This window comes from Rhinolophus hipposideros (genome assembly GCF_964194185.1).
Source record: "Rhinolophus hipposideros genome assembly, chromosome: 11".
Classification (NCBI taxonomy): Eukaryota; Metazoa; Chordata; class Mammalia; order Chiroptera; family Rhinolophidae; genus Rhinolophus; species Rhinolophus hipposideros.
In genome coordinates this window covers 80,834,262-80,855,257 of record NC_138057.1, presented here as the reverse complement: position 1 = coordinate 80,855,257, position 20,996 = coordinate 80,834,262, and the positions used below count along the sequence as shown (strand labels likewise).

Here is a 20,996-nt window from a genome sequence, read left to right as displayed (position 1 = left end):
GTGAGGTCTCGCTTACATGGCTCCGGCCCCAGAGGCATCTGGACAGGGCAGAGGGGTGCCTCCTACCTGGCCTTGTGTGTCCTGTTCCCGGCCGAGGTGGGGAGGCTGGCACTGGCGTTGGGGAATGGGGCCTCGGAGGAGGTGTTGGTCACTCTGTCACTGCTGAGCTCCAGGTAGGACCCATTGAGCAGGTCAGCACCGGCCCTCTCGTTCTCGTAGTCGACATAGAGGCTCTCGGCCAGGGAGCTCCGTGGGGCACCCTGTGCAAAGATGCTGTTGACCGTCTCGTTGAGGGCGAGCTCCCTGGAGTCCGAGCCTGCATCCAGGAGCTGGCCAGAGATGGCGTTGGCGGAGAGGAGTTCCTGCGAGGGGAGGTGGGCGTCCGCCTCTTGGTCGTCCTTGTCCCCCGCGAGAGCCATCCCTGTGGCGTTGCCGTCTACAAGGGAGACAGGTGACTCAACTTCCAGCCCTCCGTCTTGTGGGAAGCCAGGGCTGCCCTGGGGGGTGGGGGTGGGGTTCAGTGAGGCGGGAGGCGAAGAGCTGAACCAAGAAGCTCCCAGAGGTACGTCCCTTCCCTATGAGAGGACACAGATTGCCAAGTGGAGGCCTGCAAGCCGGACTGGACAATCTCTTGTCGGGGAGTCGGCTTGACCTCTGCACTGGATTAAAGAGGGTCTCCCAAAACTCATGTGTACCCAGAATCTCAGCATGTAAGTGTATTTGGAAAGAGGGTCTCCGCAGATGCAGTTAAGGATCTCAGATGAGGTTATGCTGGCTGTCGGTGGGCCCTCCATCCAATGACTGCTGTCCTTGTAAGAAGAGGTGAGGACTCAGAGAGACAGTCACAGAGGAGCAGGTGTGTGAGGACGGAGGCAGAGACTGGAGTGGTGCAGGCACAAGCCAAAGACCACCTGGGGCCAGCAGGAGCTGGGAGAGGCCGGAAGGGCCCTCTCCTAGAGCCCCTGGAGGGAACGCGACTGGCTGTAAACTTGATTTTGGACTTCTGGCCTCCAGAACTGGGAGAGAATCCATTTCTGTGGTCACAGTTTCTGGTCATTTGTTACAGCAGCCCCAAGACACTAAATACAACCTCTAAAGTGTCTGCTATTTAAAGACTCTAAGGGTCACGGACATTCTCCCCGCAAAGTTAGTGAAGGGATGCTTCCCAAGTCTGGCCAACCTTCTGCCCCTAGAAGGAGTGGTGGTCCAGACCACCCATGATGAGCCATGGCCCCCAGGAGCAGGGCCCAACTGCCAGCGTGGGTCCCGGGACCCTGACTCTGGACTCACTACCACGTCTCCAGCCGTACCTCCTGCCGCTTCCTCTGGACCCCGCCCCACCAGGCTGAACCCCCCTGGTCCTCTCTCGTCTCCACCCACTCCATGCCCTCACCAGCTAGCCCTCCCTCACCTGTTGCTGAGCTCTCGGATCAAGGGTCACCCTCTTGAGAACTCAAGGTTCTCCCTGTGTCCCCTCGACTGCCTGTAATTCCCTTCCAGAGCTTTCGCAACACCTTGTATGCTCTCTGTCTGTCCATCTGTCTGTCTGTCTCCACTGAATGAGCGAGGACAGGGACTATGGGGTCAGACCCCCCCCCGGGTTTGACTCCCAGCTCCTCCATGGTGAACTATGTGACGTGGGCACGTCCTCCCTCTCTAACCCTCAGTCTCTCCATCTGTCAAGTGCAGGCAACTATCTACCCAAAGGACACATGTCAGAGGATGTATTTAAAGGCCTGGCACTGCGCCTGCCCAGTATGCCTGCAATAAGCGGCATCTCTTGTCAACCTCTTCTGCAGGCTGCAGGGGACTGCGGGCCCTGGCCCAAAGCCCCACCCCCTAGAAGGCCCCACCCCACCCCAGCCGTCCTGCTGGTTACCTCGGAAGCCCTTGCCTCTCAGGGGTCCCTCGCAGGCCCCGCCGCTGGCCTGTTCGCACACCTCATTGGTCTCCTGGCCCTTGCCCAGACCGAGTTCTATCCCCGGGCTCAGAGGGCCAAACAGCCGGTTGTCCAGGCCCAGCCGCTCCGAGGACGCCTGGCCGTAGAGGGAGCCGTTGTGCTGAAGGAAGCCCAGCAGCCCGGGCCCGTCCAGCTCCTGGCTCTCTGCACTCTCGGAGGCGGGCTCGGAGAAGCTGTAGTAGACGGGCTGAATGCGGTGGGCGTGTGGTGGCTGCAGCAGCGTGTACTCAAAGGTGATGGAGGGGCTTTTGCCATTCTGGTTCCACACCTGGGAAGGAGAAGTGGGACCCGGCCCTTCCTCACTGCACAAGCCTAGAGTGGCCACCGAGTCCATCGCCCACGCCCCTTTAGGACAGAAGCACTCCTGTCACAGGCTGCCAGGAGCGGTCCCCGCTGTGACCCACAGCTGAGTCCTCCCATGGACATGCCCTTCACAAGAACTCTGCTCTCCCAGGGCCAGCCCATATCCCAAAACTGGAGAACAGGGGCACAGCAGGGAGGGGGCAGAGGGAGCTGTCCAGCCCGGGTACAGGCTGTAAGGGGGTGCACTGTGTGTACAGAACATTCTAGAAGTCATAAAGCCACTAAAACCTGACCATGTTATATGACCACCACACGCCAGAAACCCTAAGTAATAATGGCGTTCCACTCCTACCCCTCTTCCCCCGGATGCCTCACTGCCATCCAAAATGGGGACGTTATGGTCCAGGCCCCTGAGGCCGTCCCAGCTGCAGAGCTGCTTGGGGAAGGCTGAGGCCCCCGTTGAGACTGTCACAGCCCAGTCTCTCCCTCTGCCAGTCCTGCTTCCCCTCCCGATGGGGATTCTCAGGGTCTCCTCCACGGACTCCAACCTAAGTCACTTAGGGTCAGGAGTCCCAGAAAGTGGACTCTCAAACGGGAGTTTGGAGCAGAATCAGCTGCCAGGAGGGGTGATGAGAGCCCATCCTGGTGGTGCAGGGAGCACTGAGACTCCCGGATGGTAAACTGGGATGGACACAGTGGAAGGAAATGCACTAGCGGGCACCATGTCTCAAGTGTCGGAGAGTGGTTGGGGATTGAGCGGCCATTAAGAAATAAGGGACTGGAATGTGATGGGGAGAAATACAGCTGAAGGTGACATCACACCTAATCTCTAACTGAAGGCCAAGCCAGAGGGCCTCCTGGTGTTACACAAGGACACTCACTTGTCCTCCAGCCAGGGGCAAACAAGGTGGAGAAGTCCCAGAGAACCAGAGACGATTGGCTTCTCCATCCTGCCAAACTTGACCTGGAGGAATGGGGTCTAAAACTTGGACTGTGGGGGTCCGAGTCTAGACACATAAAATTTGAAACCTCAGATTTCCCTGAATCTACCAGGCCTGGAAAGGGGCCGTTCCTCCCTGTTAAAGCCAGTACCTGCCCCTTACCTGAGGATGGTACAGAGACCTCAGCCTTCCAAACCCCACAGGCCACTCTCAGGACATTGCCCTGCCTTCTCCATGGGCCTCCAGGCCGATGGCTTGGGTTAAGTCCCATCCCTACCAGTCAGGAGAGCACTGACGCTGCTCAGGAGAGAAGGGACAAATCATGATGGAGGTGTAGGAGAAGCCAGGAGGGTGCTGTGGGCCTGGAGCCGAGGGTCAGGGGTTGGCTCAAAGACAGCACAAGATGAACTCAAACGAGGGAAGTTTCTGTACAGAGCAGTGCCTCTCAGCACACAGGTGAGAACTCTGGGAGACGTGCCAACACGCCACTAGGATGGTTCTAGGAAGCTTGGAGAAAGAGGCCAACACTGAGTGGAAGATACGTGCTGGCACTGCCGTGGCAGGTGATGGAAGAGTGAGGAAAAGCCTGGAAAATCCACCAGGGGACTGTTTTCTGTGGGAAGGCCTGGAGGACATTCTGTTCATCAGAGTGAAAGGAAATGTGACAGTGAGGACAGATTCACATCTCTTGGAGGGACACACAGAGGGCAGGATTGGTTGTCCTCATAAGCCAGGACTGACGGCGGGAGACGCTGTTCTAGAATCAGATTCCCCACAGTCATCAGAAAAGGGACTCAAGTATTGTAATAAGCAGCAAGGCTGACATGGTATCCAGGGGACCTGACCCACAGAAAACTTTAGACATGGCTGATAAACCCAGGGACCCTCGAGGAACAAACCAACAGGCCCCGAAAAGGTGCTTCTTAATCTATAGATCAAACAACACCAAGGGGAGATGATCAGGAAGTGGACGGCAGCTGCCCCGTCAGAGTCACCATCTCTGCCCAAGTTCCTGGGCCAGTTTTCAGACTCAGAATCCACTAAATGATGGGACCGCCAGGTCCCCCGAAACAAGGATTCACAGCAAGTTGACATGGTAATGATCCCTCCAGTCCCTCCCCCAAAGAGCCTATAGCCATTGACTGGGTTAACTGTTCAGCAGATAAACGATCGGTGTTCTGGAACTAGGGCGTGAGTTGTCACTGTTAACCGGGGATCCGTCATGCCACCGTGAGAGCATTGTCTCAGGTCTGGCTCCCAGCATGCCCACTGGATCCAAGGTTCCCCCCTTCCCCAGGTGCATAATTGGCAGTTGGCAGAACCTCATGTTGGCTTCTTGACCTGTGGGGTAAGAGCTACCATAGTGGGGAACCTAGTGGAAGCCTGTGAACCTGACCCAGAACCCCCTCCACGAGGGTATATCAAAAACAATAGTGCATCCTGGGAGAAAACACAGAGACGAAGGCCGCTCCTAAAGCCCTCAGGGATGCAGGCTGACGACCCCATTGCACCCGTCTTTTAATTCAGCAGGAGGGCCCCGAGGAAAACAAGACAGATCCGAGCAGAAGAGAGGGAACTACCACAGACTCAACCGAGCAGTTGCCCAGTGGCAGCTTTTCGAGAGCAGATTTACATGACCTCAGGTTGGTCGTATGTGGCCCCTGACCTGGCGAACACGCCCTTCTCTACACAGAAGCCCTCTTCTTTCACATGGCTGGACAGCAGACTCCATTCACAGCTTTGGCCCTGTCATCTCACAGTAGGGGTCCGGGCTGTCGTACAGAATGGAACATCAGTCCTCTACATTGATGACACCCTGGTTAGCGGACCGGCTGAGCAGGAAGTGGCATAGGAGGCTTTGGTAAGCACGTGTATTCCAGAGGACCGGAGAGTAACCCCTATGAAGAATCAGGGCCCCCACATCAGTGAAAATCCCAGGGTCCAGTAGTCTAGGGCATGCCAGGACATCCCATTGAAAGTAACGGGCAAATTATTGCATGTTATACCCTCCATCATGAAGAAGAATTTTGGACACAGTATATTCCGCATCCAGGAATATTGGTCCAATCCAGAGACTGGGTCACATAAAAAGCTGCCAGCTTTGAGTGGGGTCCTGAGTTGAAAAGGCTGTGCAGCAGGCCCAGGTGTGGTGCGGGCAGCCTGCCACTTGGGCCCTAGTACCTGGCTGACCCTACGGCAATAGAGACATCTATCCAGTAGGAAAAGGATAACGTAGACCCCTAGTGTTCTGGAGTAAGGTCATACCACCTGCAACAAATAAATATATAGCATTTGAAAACGGGCTCTGGGAGGCTACCAGGCCCTCCTAGAGCTGGAAGCCTTTGCCCACAAGACATCAGGAAACCCATGCATCCAGAGCTGAACGTTAGAATGTGAGGCCTGTCAACTCCACTGAGTTACCTGGTCTGGAGGGCCCAGCGGCAACTCACCATAGGACAGAAGTGTCACGTCCAGGATTAGGTACAGTCAGGGCCAGAGGACACAGAATGCTGCATCAGCAGGTGACCCAAATTCCCATCATCTAAGACCCTTATGCCAGCATCTCTCTCTTAGCTCACAGATGTGGCTGCATAAGGTATCCTTATGATGATGTCAGAGGGAAAAAATGGCCAAATTTGATTCAGAGATGGGTCAGCGTGGTATGGGATTGCGGGGTACAAGGCAAAAATAGGATCTGCTTCACTAGAGCCCCATTCAGGGCTGGCCTCGCAAAACGGCAGTGAAGGAAAATCTTCCCAGTGCCTTCGGGCCATGCATGTGATGGACCATCCAATGTGTATGGAAAGCGGGGTGGCCTAAGGAACGAAGATACTGGCTCATGGGCAGTGCACATGGCGTGGCTGGTTGGTCAGGAGCCTGGATAGAAAAGACTTTCAGTGGGGAGGGAGCGGGTCTGGAGAAGGCACGTGTGAAGGGACCTAGGGGGTGGGCCGAGAACACAAAGATCTTTGTGTCAGCTGCAATTCGCACTAGCGAGCACCTACCAGGGGAGGGAGGGGCTTGAAACAACCAAGTAACAGATATGATGGCTTTGCCAGTGGACACCTCACTGATAGCACGGTGGGTCCATGAATGGGATAGCCATGGTGGCATGGATGGAAACTAGGCATGGGCCCGAGAGCGTGGGTTCTCATTCTCCAAGTCTGCCCTGGCTACTTCCACTACCGAGAGCCCAGCCTTCCAGCATCAACAGTAAGCTGCGATACAGGACTGCCCCTCAAGGGGACCATCAGCTATTTGAGGCAAGTTGATGACATTAGAGCCCTTCTGCCCTAAAGGGGAAGTGATTTGTCTTATTCTAAATATGAGCTTGTCTTCCCTGCCCTCAGGGCCTCAGCCAGCCCCAATTGCCAAGGGCTCACGGAGCATTTGACCCACTGACACAGGACACCGTCTGACACGGCATTGGACAAAGGGACCCACTTTACAGCAAAGCAGGTGCCACCGCGGGCACAGGACAGTGAGATCCGCTGGTCCCATCGTAGGCTGTACCGCCTGGTAACCACCAGCCTGACAGTGATGCCTGGTGCAGCCAAGGTGCAGCTCACAGACAGCAATACCCCATGAGGAAGGGGCCTCGGCATCATGACACAATACACCCTAAATCAATCACCATGACATGGTGCTATGTCCCCAGTGGGTAGACTACATGGGTCTAGGAACCAAAAGACGAACCTGCCAGGGCAGTCATTCCCAGTGACCCATCTGGGGCTTTGGGGTTTCCAGTCCCTGCGGCTCTAGGGTGTGTGGCTCCAGAGGTCCTGATTCCCAGAGCAAAGAAACTTCCACCGGGAGACACCGCAAGAGTTTTGTTCAACGGGAAACACGACTGCCCCCTGGTCTGTTTGGGCACCTTGTACCAAAGGCGCACAGCAGGAAATGGGCCGCTGTCTTGGCAGGAAACTGATTCTGATCACCAAGGGACACTTCGGTCCTGGGGACAGATACATGTTTGGTTCCCTGCTGTTCCACTGGGACATTTCTTGGTCGCCCCTGCCCAATTTTGATAATAACTGGATAAATGCAGCAGCCTTAAATTGAAAAGGGCCTGGAGCCCAGACCCCTCAGGTTAGGGACACTGGGACACCTGGCTCGGTAGGCCGCCTGGACGAGCAGAGGTGCCAGCTGAGGGAAAGGGGGATCTAAAATAGGAAGGAAATGACATGGCTCAGCTGCAGCCCCCCTCCCCCATCTAGCTGCCATTCAACCCACCAGCCTTCCCTTGTCAGGCTCCCGGGAAAGAAACCAACCTGACTTCTCGGGGAGCTCTTCCTGCCGAGGTCAACTCGTGATACAAAGCAAATGGGCGCAAGTGGTACACAGAGTGGACATAGTGGGGGCCACAGGGCACCCCAGGCCCCACCTTCAGTGAGCTGGACCCGGTGGTGCCATTGACAATTCACAGCTGAGTCCCTCCCCAGGAACTTCCCTCAATCAAAGGGACCTGCCTCTCCCAAGGTCATGACCCTTCCCTAAGGCTTCCAGCCACTAAGCCATGACCCCCTGCCTCAACTCAATTCGAGATGACTCTGAGGGGCCGCTGCAACCCCAGAACTCCAGATGGGAAACGCCCGAGGCTGTCACACCTGCCTCACCGCTCAGCTCCTCCCTCTGTCCAATCCTGTCCCCCCTCACCCCTCTCGTGCTGCTGCTGAGACCACACCCCAAAGCCCTCCTGTGCACAGGCCTCCATTTCAGAGTCTGTTTCCTGGGGACCCTGATCTGCAGCACAGCTCTTCCAGCCAGGGGGTGAATGAAGCCTGATGGCCAGCCTGCCTCAGGGGCAGCTGCGAGGGAAGCCGTAGAAATACATGGCCCCCATTAGATTCTGGGGTCACCTGAGGAAACTCTTCAGCCAAGAAGCAGTGTGGAAAAGTGGGGGTGGCACGCCCAACTGGAGATGCCTCCAGCCTAACCGCTAAACAAACCACTAGCGGTGGCACCTGGCTCACCTGAGATCAAAGCCCAGTCGTGTCACTTACAATTCTGTCACTGGGCAAGTCCCTAGTCTCCGGGCCCGGGTTTCTTCATCCATAAAGCGAGGACATGACACCTGCCATGGTGGGGTTTGGAGAGCTACACAGCACAGGTGGGTGGGCTCTGTCCCCACCACGTCCCTCAGCGCCACAGGCCTCGAAGCCCATCAGACCTGCCCATTTCCAGGACAAGTCTCGACACTTTCTTGGTGCTGGAACACCAAGCTCAATGGCGTCTATTTCCAGACATTAGCCTTGGGAAAGCTCCCGACAAGCTGGGCGTAAAAGGCCCAGACTCTCTCCTGCCCTCTCTCACACCCTGTGCCCCGACCCCAGAAGCCGTGAGCATCCTAGGGGACAGTGTCACAGGGAGGGCCATGGGCCACCAGCACTGCATGGTCCCTCCAGAGTCCATGCAGTGGGGGGTAGGAAACTACATGGAAGGCATAAAGCCACCAACTGTGGAGCGGGCAGAGGGTCTTTCATCCCTGTACCCCCTTCCAGCCTTCCATCCTCATCTCCCCATGCAGTTTCCAATGATCACAGAATCTCCTGCTATGCCCATCCACAGGGGTGGGGGTGAGGGGGCTAACAGCAGGAATGAATAAAGGAATGGGTGGATGGATAGATGGATGGATGGATGGATGAAAGAATGAATGAAAGAAAGAAAGAGAGAGAGAGAGAGAGAGAGAGAGAGAGAGAGAGAGAGAGAGAGAGAGAGAGAAAGAAAGAAAGAAAGAAAGAAAGAAAGAAAGAAAGAAAGAAAGAAAGAAAGAAAGAAAGAAAGAAAGAAAGAAAGAAAGAAAGAATACACAAGTGAGACGGTGAGGGAGGGGATGGTTGGGTGAGTGAGTGAATGGGTGAGTGAATTAAGGAGTAAATGGGAGACAAAGTAAAGGCAGCAAAATCTGAGTGAATGAATGAATGTATGAGAGAGCAAAGCAGTGGGTGAACAAGTGAGTGAAAGAATGCAGCCCACGCCCAGCTGAGTGGGGACACTCCCTCATGCGTGGACACGGGGACCACTGCGTGGGGTCACTGGCTGAGGCGCACGCACCATGACGTTGAGGCCCTGGTTGGTGGGCCCCTGCGCCACAATGTACTCGATACCGGTCTCGTAGACGTCCATGGGCCGCCGGTACTTGACCACGGTGCCTGCAATGTTGAAGTTCTTGGGGCTGTCCACCTTGAAGTTGCCATTGAAGAAGTAAGAGCCGGCTTCATCTGCGAGGGCTGACAGGGCAGAGCCACCCGGTCACGTGGGTCGGACTGGGGACAGGGAGGGCGGAGGGGCAGGGAGCAGCAGCAGCACACGCTCAGGGGACCAGGGCCACCTAACCTGTGACCCTCCCCAAATACTGCAAAGACAGGAAACTACATGCCGTGGGGAGTGGGGTGCTCTGTCTGTGGCCAGCTTGTGGCCCGGGGCAGTGATTGCCAAGGACATGCAAATACACTTTCCTATCAGCCTAAACTAAACAAGGACTGTCTAGACAACTGAAGAGAGCTGGCTGGGGTCCTTGGTCCTGTCATTCCGGCTGCCTCTGAAGGGGGTAGGGACTGCTAGGTGACGAGTGGCATCAGGACTCAGCGCCCAGGTCTGCAGCAGGAGGGTCAGTGCCTGGGAAGGCTCGCGCAGGACAACAGGTGTCAGCCAGGTGGGTGGGGCTGAGCTGTAGGCTCTGCTGTAGGGTCACCGTGTGACCCTGGGCGACTCTCCACCCCCAGCGTCCCACCCGGACATAGGGAGGGGACCTCCATGCCCCTCCAGGGCCCACACTGAGCAACGCTGCAGCCCCGGCCTGGCTGGCCCCGAGCGCTGTCCCAGCGGCCCCCGCAGGCCCTTCCGGACCACTGTGAGCTGATTAGCACCATTCCCTCACTGGGAGCCACGACATTCAGCTGCCTCTGCGGGTACGACCAGGCTGACCGTTTGGCCACCCCATTCCCCAGATGTGGCCGAGGGTTGCCTGGGCACATTCTCAGTGGCGCTCTCTCTGAGGCACGGTGCAGGTGGACATTTGGAATGGAGAACCTCAGGACGGCCACTCTCAGGCCCTGACTCGAGCCTGAAGACGCCCAGACAGGAGGACCTCCAGCAGCCTGTCTCCTGCCGGCCTGGAGACGGAGCCACTGCCCAGCACTGGTGTGATAGTTCGGGGCAGCTGGCTCTCTCTGGGGCTGTGGAGCGTGAGCAGAGGCTCAGGGAGCCTTGGGCTGGGGGACAGGAGGGAGTGAAGAGGCAGGCTGCACGCTAAGGACAGTATGTCTTCTAGACGGTGTTCTAAGAGCCAGTTCCAGGAACTGGCCCAAAGGAGGGGAAGAGCTCATCTTCCAAAGCTCCTGGTGCAGCACAAGCAGGGGAGCCGGGCGGTTAATTGATTATCAGGCAGGACCACAAGCCGGACGTGTCTGCTGGAAAAATATCTTCAACGTAGCAATGTCATAAAATAACGTGAATGAGTCCAAGCTGTGCGCGGCGGGGCACGTGCCGGGGCGGGCTGTCTCGGCCCAGCTTCCAGGTCTGTGCGCAGGGTTAAACCCCCGGCCTGCGTCCAAAACCTGTTTCCTGACAGTAATGACCTTCCTTCCTGCGGCTTTCCCAGGGCTCCATCGGAGGCTGCCCTTGATATTTCCACGCGTTTGTTTTAAGAACGATTGCTTTACAGCCAACTCTGGGAACACGGCGTTTCCTGGCCTCGCCACTCTCCCAGTGGGCGACAGAGCAACAGGCCTGGCAGAGACCTGGCTCCCTCACTCAGGTGCTGGGGCCTGGGGACAGGGGGCAGACCTGCCAGGGTGGGAGGCAGGAGCCCCAAGCCTGAAGAGCTGAGAGCCCAGCCAGGTTCTGCCTTGAAGATCTTTAGCAAACCCCTCCACCATGTCCACTTAAAAGGGTGGTCTTCACCTGCCAGCCCGAGCTCCCACAGGGCCTCCCAGAGATGCAGGAAGACCAACCAGGCTTTGAGGACAGCTTCCCCTCCTGGGTCCTCGGCCCGTCTTGCACAGGACAGAGCCAAGAACAGAACAGCTCACAGGTGTCAGCACCTGCCCGCCTCAGCCAGAAGGACCTCAGGCGGCCTCCTAGGGACACAGACAAAGCACATGGCCAGGCCAACACTCCGCCTTACTAGAATTGTCACCAAATGGGGCCTCGCCACCTTGGCCACTATGCAAATAACAACACAATCCTCAAGTTGGGGGACCCTTACCAAGATGGGAACCAGAGACCATCCAGTGGCAAGAACGCGAAGGACCCCAGACCTAAGTTTACATCCTACTCTCTCTGCCTTGACCTTCTTACCCCCTGAGTCTCACTTCTCTACCCCAGAGGCAGGGACCTCACCTCCGGTACCTCCAGCTTTTGCCAGGCTCTCCAGGGACGGGGAACTCCCTATCTGACGTCACCCCATCCTCCGTGGTCAAGCAGCTCTGAGTACAAGGTCCTTCTACACACGGAGGTGTCAGCTTCCCTATGACCACCCCACGCACACGTACACCCAGGTTGAGTTCTGGCTTCCCGGGCCCATCCCTCTCCTGCAGGAAGGGATCCAGGGTAGAGAAGTGCCCCTTCTCCACCCACACATTTTGCCCCATGCAAAACCACAAGCTCACGGGAGGCGGCCGCCCAGGCCCCACATACGTACCCAGGACGTCGGCAGACTTTTTCCGCTCTACAATCTGGATGTCTCGGGCACCTGCCGGGATGTGGGTCACCAGAGAGTAACCTGGGGGAGATTGGATGGTGGTGAGAAGCAGGTCCAGCTGTGGCCATCGCCTCTCAATTGGAAAGGGTATCCTGTATGATGGTCATTACTCTCCTCCACTCCTGGGGGGCGAGGGGGGCTGTCTAGCTGCACCCAGGCCCCAGACGTGAGTCCAAGGCCTTGCTGAAACCCCCCATGCCATCAGAGGGTTGACCACTGCCCAGGCACGGGCCCAGGCTTAGCTGGGTTCCCTGACCCCTTCTTACCAAGCCGTGGGCGATGCTTGTCGGTAGCTGCCCCAGTCCCTTCCGAGGGACACTGCAGGCCACAGGAGCCTTACATCTGCTGCATTCAAACAGCCTCGGTCCTGCTCTACCACGTACTACCGAGGTGACCCTGAGCAGGGTGCTGGAGCCCTCGGGCCTCGGTTTTCTCATCTGTACACAGGGATAATGGCTCCCACTCTAGGCCTGTCGGGAGATTCTGCATAGCACATAGCCTGGCACCAAGGGCATTGTCACTATTTATATTTTAAAAACCCATGTTGTCACAACATCGTGTTGACTTTAAAGCTTTCTACATTCAAAGATATGGATGAGGAAGACTGAGGTCAGCTCAGGGCTTGTCACCAAAGCTCCCAACCAGGTGGGGAGGCAGCTAGGAGACCTCCACGGAGATCCCCAAAAAAGGGACCAAAGGCTGTGGGGGGGGGGTTGGTGGGGAGTCTGAGGAGGGGGGGAAGTGCTGCCAGCAGGTGGTAGAGGGTGGTCTGGGGAGAAGGAAGACAGATTTTTTTTAAGCCCTAAAATAGAAAAGTCCTCCAGAAGAAGATGGGGGAGGGGGGGAAGGGGCCCTCAGAAATCAGGTTTGCTGGGTTGATGCTCACGTCACAGGTTCCCACGTGAGAAGTGGTAAAGCCCATGCACGCCTGCCTATCCAGGTGAGCTGCTCCGACAGGCCAGCCAGCATGCGCCCTTCCTCTGCCTGCCCTGCCACCTTTCCAGGTCACTGAAGGCTCTGAGCTGTCCCTCCCGGACAGCAGCGTTATGGTTAACAACAGCTAAATGGTTAACTGGCGCTTTAGGTGGGAGGGCAGGAGGAGGTCTGATCTGTATTGCTGGCCAATTTCCATGGTGTTAACACTCCCTGGCCAATAGCGGCTAATGCAATGTCACTGGGTACAGAGTTGGGAAGAGGTGCACCTTAGCTCACCTGCTCCATATTCCCAACACAGAGGTACAATAGTCACCAAGGTAACCCGATTAGGAAGTGATGACTCTGTTTAGTATCATTTATTTAAATGTAGGTTTATATGTGTTAATTTTTAAATTAGCAACCGGCTCACGAGATTCCTCAACATTGACTCTCGCACCCTGCAGCGCCCTCACCATGGTTAGAACGCACACATTTATTAGGGAAGAGTGTGAGCCAGTGGTTAGGACCACAGACCCGGGAGCCAGGCAGTCTGGGTTCAGACCCAGCTCTGCCACTTCTGGCTGTGTGTCCTTAGACTAGTTTCTTTACCTCTCTGTTTTCACATCTGCAAAATGACAACAGTGGTAGCACCTGCCTTGCAGAAACGTCGTGAGGTGTGAATGAGTAAAGACTCATGCCAGACTTGGCTCAGTGCACAGTAAACACCTGGTACAGTTAGTCAGGGTTAAGTGTCAGCCCCCAGCCCCCGACACAGAGTTCTGTGAGGGCATGAACCTTGTCTATACAAGGCTTCCTGCAGCCCACGGTGCCTGGCACACAGTAGGTGTTCAGAAAGAGATGCACTGCCTGAAGGCTGCCTCTGCTGCCTCCATGCCCCAGGCAGAATGTCCTGCAGCAGGTTTGTGAAGGGAAGGGAGGAATTGCAAGGTGCCTTTCCTCACACCCCTCTCAGAGCGACGCCTCCACAGAAAGCAGCCTTTGCCCACCATGCACTACTCAGACCCCCGTCCGGCTGCTCTGCCCTGGGCTCTCCGTTAAGACACCCTGTCCCTCTCCAGTCCTGCATGCCCATCCCTGGGTCCCACATCCATGACACTAACCCCAAAATTAGCCTTCTTGTGGGGATAGAGGCAGTCCCCTCCACATCCAGGACACGGCCAGAGTCCCGACAGCTAGGTCCACTGTGGCCCTAATGGGATTGGTTCTAGTCCAAACTCACCTGGCTTCACTGGGGGACCTTGGGCCAACAAGTCCCATTCTGAGCCTCACTTTCCCCAAGTGCTAAGTGGTTTCCAAGCTGCCCTGCCTCTCCTAATCTGCAGGCGGTGATGACCTCGTTTAACTCCACAAGCATTTACTGAGACCCAGAAATGTGTTCAGTTCGATGCTGAGTGTTGTAAGTGACACCCTTCCGAAAGAACCAAGTCTGGTCACGTACACAGACCCCTGCCCCGCCCCAGCACCCACAGGGCTGGGCCAGAGCTGGAGCGACATAAGCATCAGGTCAAATGGGTGCAGCTGTGAAAATGGACACGTTGCTACCCAGAAAAGGAAGGGGCCGGCTCTGGGCTAGAGGCAGCCTGGAGCTGGCAGGAGCCTCTGCACCCCTTCCACCCTCTAAAACACAGACTCTGCAGAACAGAGGGCCCCAGAACTCAGACCTCTTGTCAGTAGTGATGTTGGGACTCATGTCTCAGTTTCCCCTCGTTAAGTGTGGCATTGATATTTCCCTGCATTGCTGCAAAGGTCCCACGTGGCCCCTAAACCAAGTGCATACTCGGACCTGGTGTCCAGTAGGAGCTCAGCAAAGAGCTGTTCATTATTCCTAGCCAAAGGGGGCCTTACAGAGCACCTGGCCGCCCATCTGGGCCCCCGAGGGGCAGGAACTTGCACTGTGGCACTCAGCAGCTTGGAGACAGGATCACCCCCAGGCCCCTGGTTGTGGCCGTTCAGGGCTCTTACCGAGGTGCGTGTTCCCCTTGCGGTAGTTGCCTGTCACGTGGGTGCAGCTGCTACCGTCCCCCTGGCAGACGCCGCACTTGTCCAGCGTGTGGGTGGAGAAGAGCACCCCGTCACAGCCGATGGGCTGCAGGAAGGGAGGTGGAGAGGGCTGCTGGGAGGGCGCCGAGGCTGCCACCGCCACGGGTGAACAGGTGGGCGGTCAGTGCAATGAGACCAGTGGTACTCGTGCTACAATGTTTAACAACCTCACATTTTCCAGACACGCAAACCCCTCGAAGGTCGGTGAGCTTGCAGGACGTGCCGTCGCGGGCGGGGACCATGAGCTGCCGCTGGCCATCCACCGTGGTGCAGTGCAGGTCACATGGCTTGCTGGAGATGTGGACGTAGTCATCTGGGGGGAGACAGAGGGTCTCGGGGGGGGCCAGATTCAGGGACTTCTCCCTCTTATTGAGACAGCACTCCCCCACTGCACAGATGGGAAAACTGAGGCCTGGAGAGCAGAAGGGACTTGTCCAGGGTCTGGTGGCAGAAATTGAGGCGTGGTTGTCTGAGCCAGCCTTTGCCTCCTTGTGAGTGGGGGCAGTTCCCGCTCTGCAGGAAGTCTAAGCCCATTGGTGGCCCTGGGCACCCTGCATTTACCCCATGAATGGGAAAGGCCAGCTCACTTAAACTATTGCCTGAACTGTGTGTGATCTTCAACAAGACCCCTCCGTCTGGGCCTCAGTTTGCCCACCTGCCCACCCACTGGATGAGGGTATTCCCTCCCATTGTCCCGAGGAGGTGGCCCATCAGATGTGGGTCTTTCCAGGATGTGGAAGGGCCACCCCCACACTGTCCCCCACTCGGTGGCCCAGGGCCGTGGTACCGGGGTACAGGGGCTTCCACTGGTGCGTCCGCCCGTTGTACACATGGGAATTGAAGGAGATGCATTGCTCCTCACGGAAGCTCCTCCCGTCCGGCGGACACTCCTGGGAAGTGAGAAGACGGGGAGGGAGACTCCAGGAGGAACTCGGCCCGACAAAGGCATTTTTGTCCAGGCTGAGCAGGAAGTGGCCACAGCCGGAGGGGTGGCCTCTCCGTTCTGTCTCCCAGTCTCACTCTCTGGGGAAGGAGCGAGGACAAGCGGAAGGGCAGCTACCATCCCTCAGACGCCCAAATGTGCTGGCTGTCCTGGTGCTCTGGGCGGGGCCCTTTCATCTCGCCGCCACCCCAGCCTTCTCCCAGCCTCTCAGCCCCTAGCTATGCTCATGCTGGCTCAATGTCCCCGTATCCTCCAGCTGTAGCCACAGCACGTGGCACTCAGCGCATTGACTGAAGGTGGGCTTGACTTCATAGAGGAAGAGCCCGGGGGGGAGGGGAGAAACCTGGGGTAGGGGGGCCGCTGGTCATGCTGGGGCTGGAATGCAAACTTGAACGGGTCGCCCTCCAGAGCTCACAAGGGTCCAGGAGGACAGCTGCCCCGTGGTGCCAACACAGAAGCTGTGGCCGCTCGGCTCCCTTCAGCCCCCTAACAGCACATGTTCATACAGACACACAGATGCCAGGACACACACGGGGACCCTCACAAGCTCTGCCTGTCTGCTCCATGCCCGAGAATTCAGGTTCACACTGGATTTGGCCCCACTGAGAGCTGCCCAGAGGCCAAGCCAGAGTCTGCTCCTTCTGCCCAGCCCCAGCCACCCTGGTGCCAGCAAACGGTTAAGAGAGAAGCCTTAGGCTGAGGGCTCCTGAGCGCAGAAGCTAGTGCAGGGGTGACTGCAGCTGTGCTGCAGGGTTTCACAGGTGGGGACAAGACACCTGATGACAGGCATTATCCCAGCGAGCTCCTGGTGCAGGACTTGTGAGCAAAGGGGGCTTTGGCCAGAGACCCAAACTTTGGGGCCAAGTGTCAAACCCCCCCAGCAGAAGCGAGTCCTCTGGTCCCTGCTGCACGTGCCAGGAACCCTCAGTGGGCTCCACAGATCTCATTTGACGCAGGAAGTGCGCCCTGGCCCAGGACCCCTCACCACCCTTCTATTCAACAGGACGCAGGGGGTAGGCCTGGGATAGAGTGTCCAGAGGGCCCAGAGGCCACCAAGAAGACACCCTGAGACCCGCCTGGGGTGGGGGTAGGAACAGGAAGGGCAGGGTCGTGGTCCCAGCTGGGCGGGGCCTCACCTGCACTCTACACAGCTGGTACCGCTTGGACATGCCTGTGCAGGTCCTGTTCCCGGCGCCAGTGACAGACGTCCTCCTGGAGGAAGGGAAAACATAGGCTCTGAGCGAGTGCCCGGAGCCACCAGCTGTAGGCCCCGACCCCGCTCCTGCTCTGAGATGGCCTCTGGACTAGACCCTCAAGCCTCCCCCAATTCCTCTGACTGAGGGGTCCTTCCTCCCCACTCAACCCACATTTCTCCAGGGCCCTTCTCATCTCCCAGGGGTTCACAGGGGGCAATTTGAGAGTGTTTCTCAGCGCCTTCCCAGGGGAAGGACGCTATCCGATTCAGCTCTACGTCCCACCACATAGGGCAGGGTCTTAGTACACAGAATTAATAATAACATTTACCATGTACCAGCCCTGTGCTAAAGTGTATACACACATTGTCTCAGAAACGTCAGGTAGGCTCAAGCTTGATCTCCACCCCACAGGTAAGGAAACGGATGCTCAGAGAGGTTGAGTGACTTGCCCAAGGTCACACAGCTAGCAAGAGGCAAGATTTGAACCCAAATCTGTCCGATAGCAGCTACTGCACCATACGCTTTCCCCTGTATTTATTCAATTCAGGTCTTCAGGAGAGGAGGCCAGGTTAGGCCTCACCCCTCATTGACAGCCTTAGAAATGGATCCTGCTTTCCCAGGAAAGGCCTGTTCCCAGTGCCCTGGTGCAGGATGAACCCCAGGACACGCATTGCCTGGGACCTATTAGGAGGCATGTCCCTGAGAGTCGCTCACCTGGCCTGTGCTGAAGACCCCCCCAGCCTGAGATGCCCACCCGTCACCCGCGGCCCCTGGCTGAAGGCTAGGCTGCCCACCTCCTGGGCTTCGTTCTGCTGTCCAGGCTGCCCCACCCTCCGGCCAGCCCCTCGGGGCCCTGTGCTCAACCCCGCACCTCTGCTGCAGGCAGTGCCGCTCCTGGGATGTCACCCCAGCTCCACAGCTGCGCGAGCATGCCGTCCACTTGGTCCACTCCCCCCACCAGTAGGCAGTGGCATCCACGCCCCCTTCCAGGCTGTTGGATGTAGGGCTGTTATCCTGGGTAAGAGGCCCCACTGATGTTAGAAGGCTGGAGCACAGGCAGGACGGCCCATCTTCCCTGGGCCCTGGACAGGATGGCCACCGGCTGGGTCACTTGGCAGCCTGGGCTCAGATTTTGGGGCAGGGGATAGGGGTGTCTCAGAGGGGATTCCCAGGGAATGTGGGCCTCAGGTCCCCCAAATCTCGAGATCTGGACCATTCTGAGAGTTTGGCAAGGTCCTGAGGACACACGTAACTGTCCTGACTCTTTTTTCCTGAGCAGCCCAGGACCTGGCATGGGTTCTGCAGGACATAAGCCCTACGTGTCTCACCCCAGGACTTCACTCTGAAGGGAGACATTCAGCCTCTCAGGCCCCATCCTGCCAAACGGTCAGGACTCCAGAGTGACCAGAGGCCGTGGCTCGGGGGCTGGTCTGACAAGCTTGTAACACATGTTCTTGGCAACTGAGGGGGGCTTTGGGAAGGCTCTCCAGTACCTGTATGTATGTTCCCCACAGCTGCCACACAGCCCCTCCAACATCAGCCCATCTGGGTGAGAAACCACGCTCCCCACTCACCGTGGCCCCGATGGACGCCACACCCCCAGCCATAAGTGCCATAGCCAGCAGGGACCAGGCCCAGCATGAAGGCTGCCGTCTGCAGTCCATCCTAGGAAGCAAGGCCACTGTCACTCCCAGGCCAGGCCCGGCTTCTTTGTCAGGTAACCAGGGTCTGCTTTGGGGAAAAGCCCAGGGCCAGGGCCATGAGGTTATCTGGGATCAGTTGGTAGTGGCTGCCCAGTGGCCCTGTTGGGAGGGCTCGGTGAGTGACCAGCGATGCCTGCCATGGGCTTGAGACACAAGAGAGGTGGTGTGCGTGCTATGCCTGCACCACCCCAAGCTGAGGGCACTCAGGGACAGGTGCTGCGCGTTGCCTCCGAATACCTGAGCTGCCTGGAGAACGCCCGTGGAGAAAACCAGGGGCAGCCGAGGAGGCTGTGGGCCCAGGCTGCGTCATTGGATGAAGGAGCTTGCTCCATTGCCTTGGACTGTAGACCCAGCCCAAGCAAGAGCACCTTGGGATGTTTACGTGCTCAGTGCTTGTTGGCTGCATGAAAGAATGACCTTCCCCACTGGCCGTGCAGGGCGGCTGGAGGGGTGGGTCCATGAATGTCCCAGGCTCTACCAGGCCCTTCCCTTCCCTGGCCACAGCTTGCCCCTGCCCCTGAGGAGGCTGGGCCTGGGGCCCTTGGGGACCTCAGGCTGGGCAGAGCCTCGGCATCTGTGACCCTGGTGTGTAGAGTGTGGGTGGCCCAGGGCCCCAGGGCCATCTCCTCAACAAGTCAGTACCCTAGCCCAAAATGCTACTCAACCTCCCTGCCAGGGGCCAAATCAAGGGCAGCCTGCTGGCCCTCAGCCTTCCCATCTGCTTCCTCGGCGTGGACCCCTGCCCCCAAAGGGAGGAACAGAGTCCCGTAGTGGCCTCTGTCCAGGGTTTGTCTCGGGTCCTAAATATCACTTGCCAGCAAGTTGGAGAAGGGGTTTCAGAAACCACCACACCTGTAGCTGGGAACCCAGAGAGGGAAGCCAACTTCCCCAAAGCCACACAGCAATGTGGTCAACTAGCCCCCAGGCTCCAGAGCAAACTCAGGGACTCATCCCCTACAATGGGCCAATTCCTGGGAAAGAAGGTGTGAAAGGCCCCCAACCCCTGCCAGGAGCCCTGAAGTCCATCTCTCTTCCTCTGAACCTTCACTTCCTTGCAGCCCAAGCACCTGCAGTCTTGGGGCCTATGCCAACAACATCCTCGCACCCCAAGAATGGCTCTGTCCTGGTCGATTGAGCCGTTCACCCTGGAGTTTGGAGCCAGTGTCCCTGAGAGCCCCACCTCACCAGCTGCCTGCCCACCCCTCCACACCCCAGCAGCTGCCCCTCCCCCGCAGGTCTCCATCTGCGCCCCCCACCAGCCTCAGGCCAACACAGAGCCCCCTCCGCGGTTCCATTGGCTAATTGGTGCCCCAGCTCCTGCCTGCGGGCTGAAGACAGGTGCTGAGCCGGCCCCACACTTGGTTTTCATTAAGGCTCCAGACACCGCTGGCTACAGGCCAGGCCCAGCTCACGCGGGATCCAGCTCTCCCTGGGGTCCAAAAACAGCCACTGGCCAGCGGGAGAGGTTTGCTCTGCAAAGGAGAGCTTCAGGCACCAGTGGCTGGGAGCTGAGGGGCCACCCTCACGGTGCTGAGGGTCTGCACCCCTCCCCACGGGCCCTCCTCCTGTTACATAACGGCTCGAGGGGGCTGGGGGATGCTCCGGGACTCTGGGCTGCATACTGCGCCAGGGGAGGGCTGCGGAGGGAAGGGGCGGACAGAGTGGAGACGACCTACCTGGCCCGGGTCAGCAGGTTGTCCTCCTGGAGAAAGGGCTGAGTGGCTGTGGGTAGGCGGCGCCAGGTGCTTGGTGCAGGGGGCGTCTGGGCGTGCGGAGAGCTGTGGGCTCTGCCTCTCCCCTTTCTCCTCCTCCCCTTGCTGCCGCCCTCCTCCACTTCAAAGAGCACCCACGAGAGGGGGTTCCCAGGGCGGCGTGCAGCCCAGCCGCGGCTGTGTGGCGCGGCCGCCTTTATAGCTGTCAGGCAGACAGGGAGGAACTCACACTTCCCACCAGGCTGGTCCCCCGCCCGCGCCGGCCGGCCTGGCGCACACTTTAACCCGCTCCGCGCCTCTGGAGCCCGGCCAGGCCGGCCCAGCTGCCTGCTGACTGCTGCCTGGGCCCAGAAGCAGCGAGCAGGGAGGCCGCCTTCCCCGGTCCAGAGCTTGGATCGCGTGTCGGGGTGTCCAGACGGAGAGGTCGCTAGCCTGGGGTCACAGGGGAGGTCCGGCCTCAGACTGATGATTTCTGTCTCCAGAGGGGCCTGGTCTCGGGCACTCCCGAGGAGGGAGTCTAGGATGCAATGAGGCATCCAGTGTGAGAGCTCCATTTTT

The 20,996-nt window shown here is 58.0% G+C and overlaps 1 protein-coding gene across 2 annotated transcripts in view; it reads right to left on the bottom strand.

Annotated features, from left to right (window-relative positions):
- Positions 1-20,643, bottom strand: part of ADAMTSL2 (ADAMTS like 2) — a 36,613-nt gene extending 15,970 nt beyond the window's left edge. The window contains exons 1-11 of one of the 2 annotated variants that reach the window (XR_013994435.1): positions 20,403-20,533; positions 18,598-18,688; positions 17,895-18,037; positions 16,964-17,039; positions 15,672-15,774; positions 15,052-15,197; positions 14,807-14,930; positions 11,849-11,929; positions 9,259-9,434; positions 1,880-2,228; positions 67-436 (exon numbers count right to left, since the gene is read on the bottom strand). Coding sequence is in view for 1 of the 2 variants with exons in the window: in XM_081066397.1 (XP_080922523.1) it covers positions 67-436; positions 1,880-2,228; positions 9,259-9,434; positions 11,849-11,929; positions 14,807-14,930; positions 15,052-15,197; positions 15,672-15,774; positions 16,964-17,039; positions 17,895-18,037; positions 18,598-18,687 (1,658 nt within the window). In the remaining variant the exon portion in view is untranslated. Of the gene's footprint in view, positions 1-66; positions 437-1,879; positions 2,229-9,258; positions 9,435-11,848; positions 11,930-14,806; positions 14,931-15,051; positions 15,198-15,671; positions 15,775-16,963; positions 17,040-17,894; positions 18,038-18,597; positions 18,689-20,402 lie in introns of both variants that reach the window. The other variant, XM_081066397.1, reaches the window with a different exon arrangement.
- Positions 20,644-20,996: the final 353 nt, after the last annotated feature.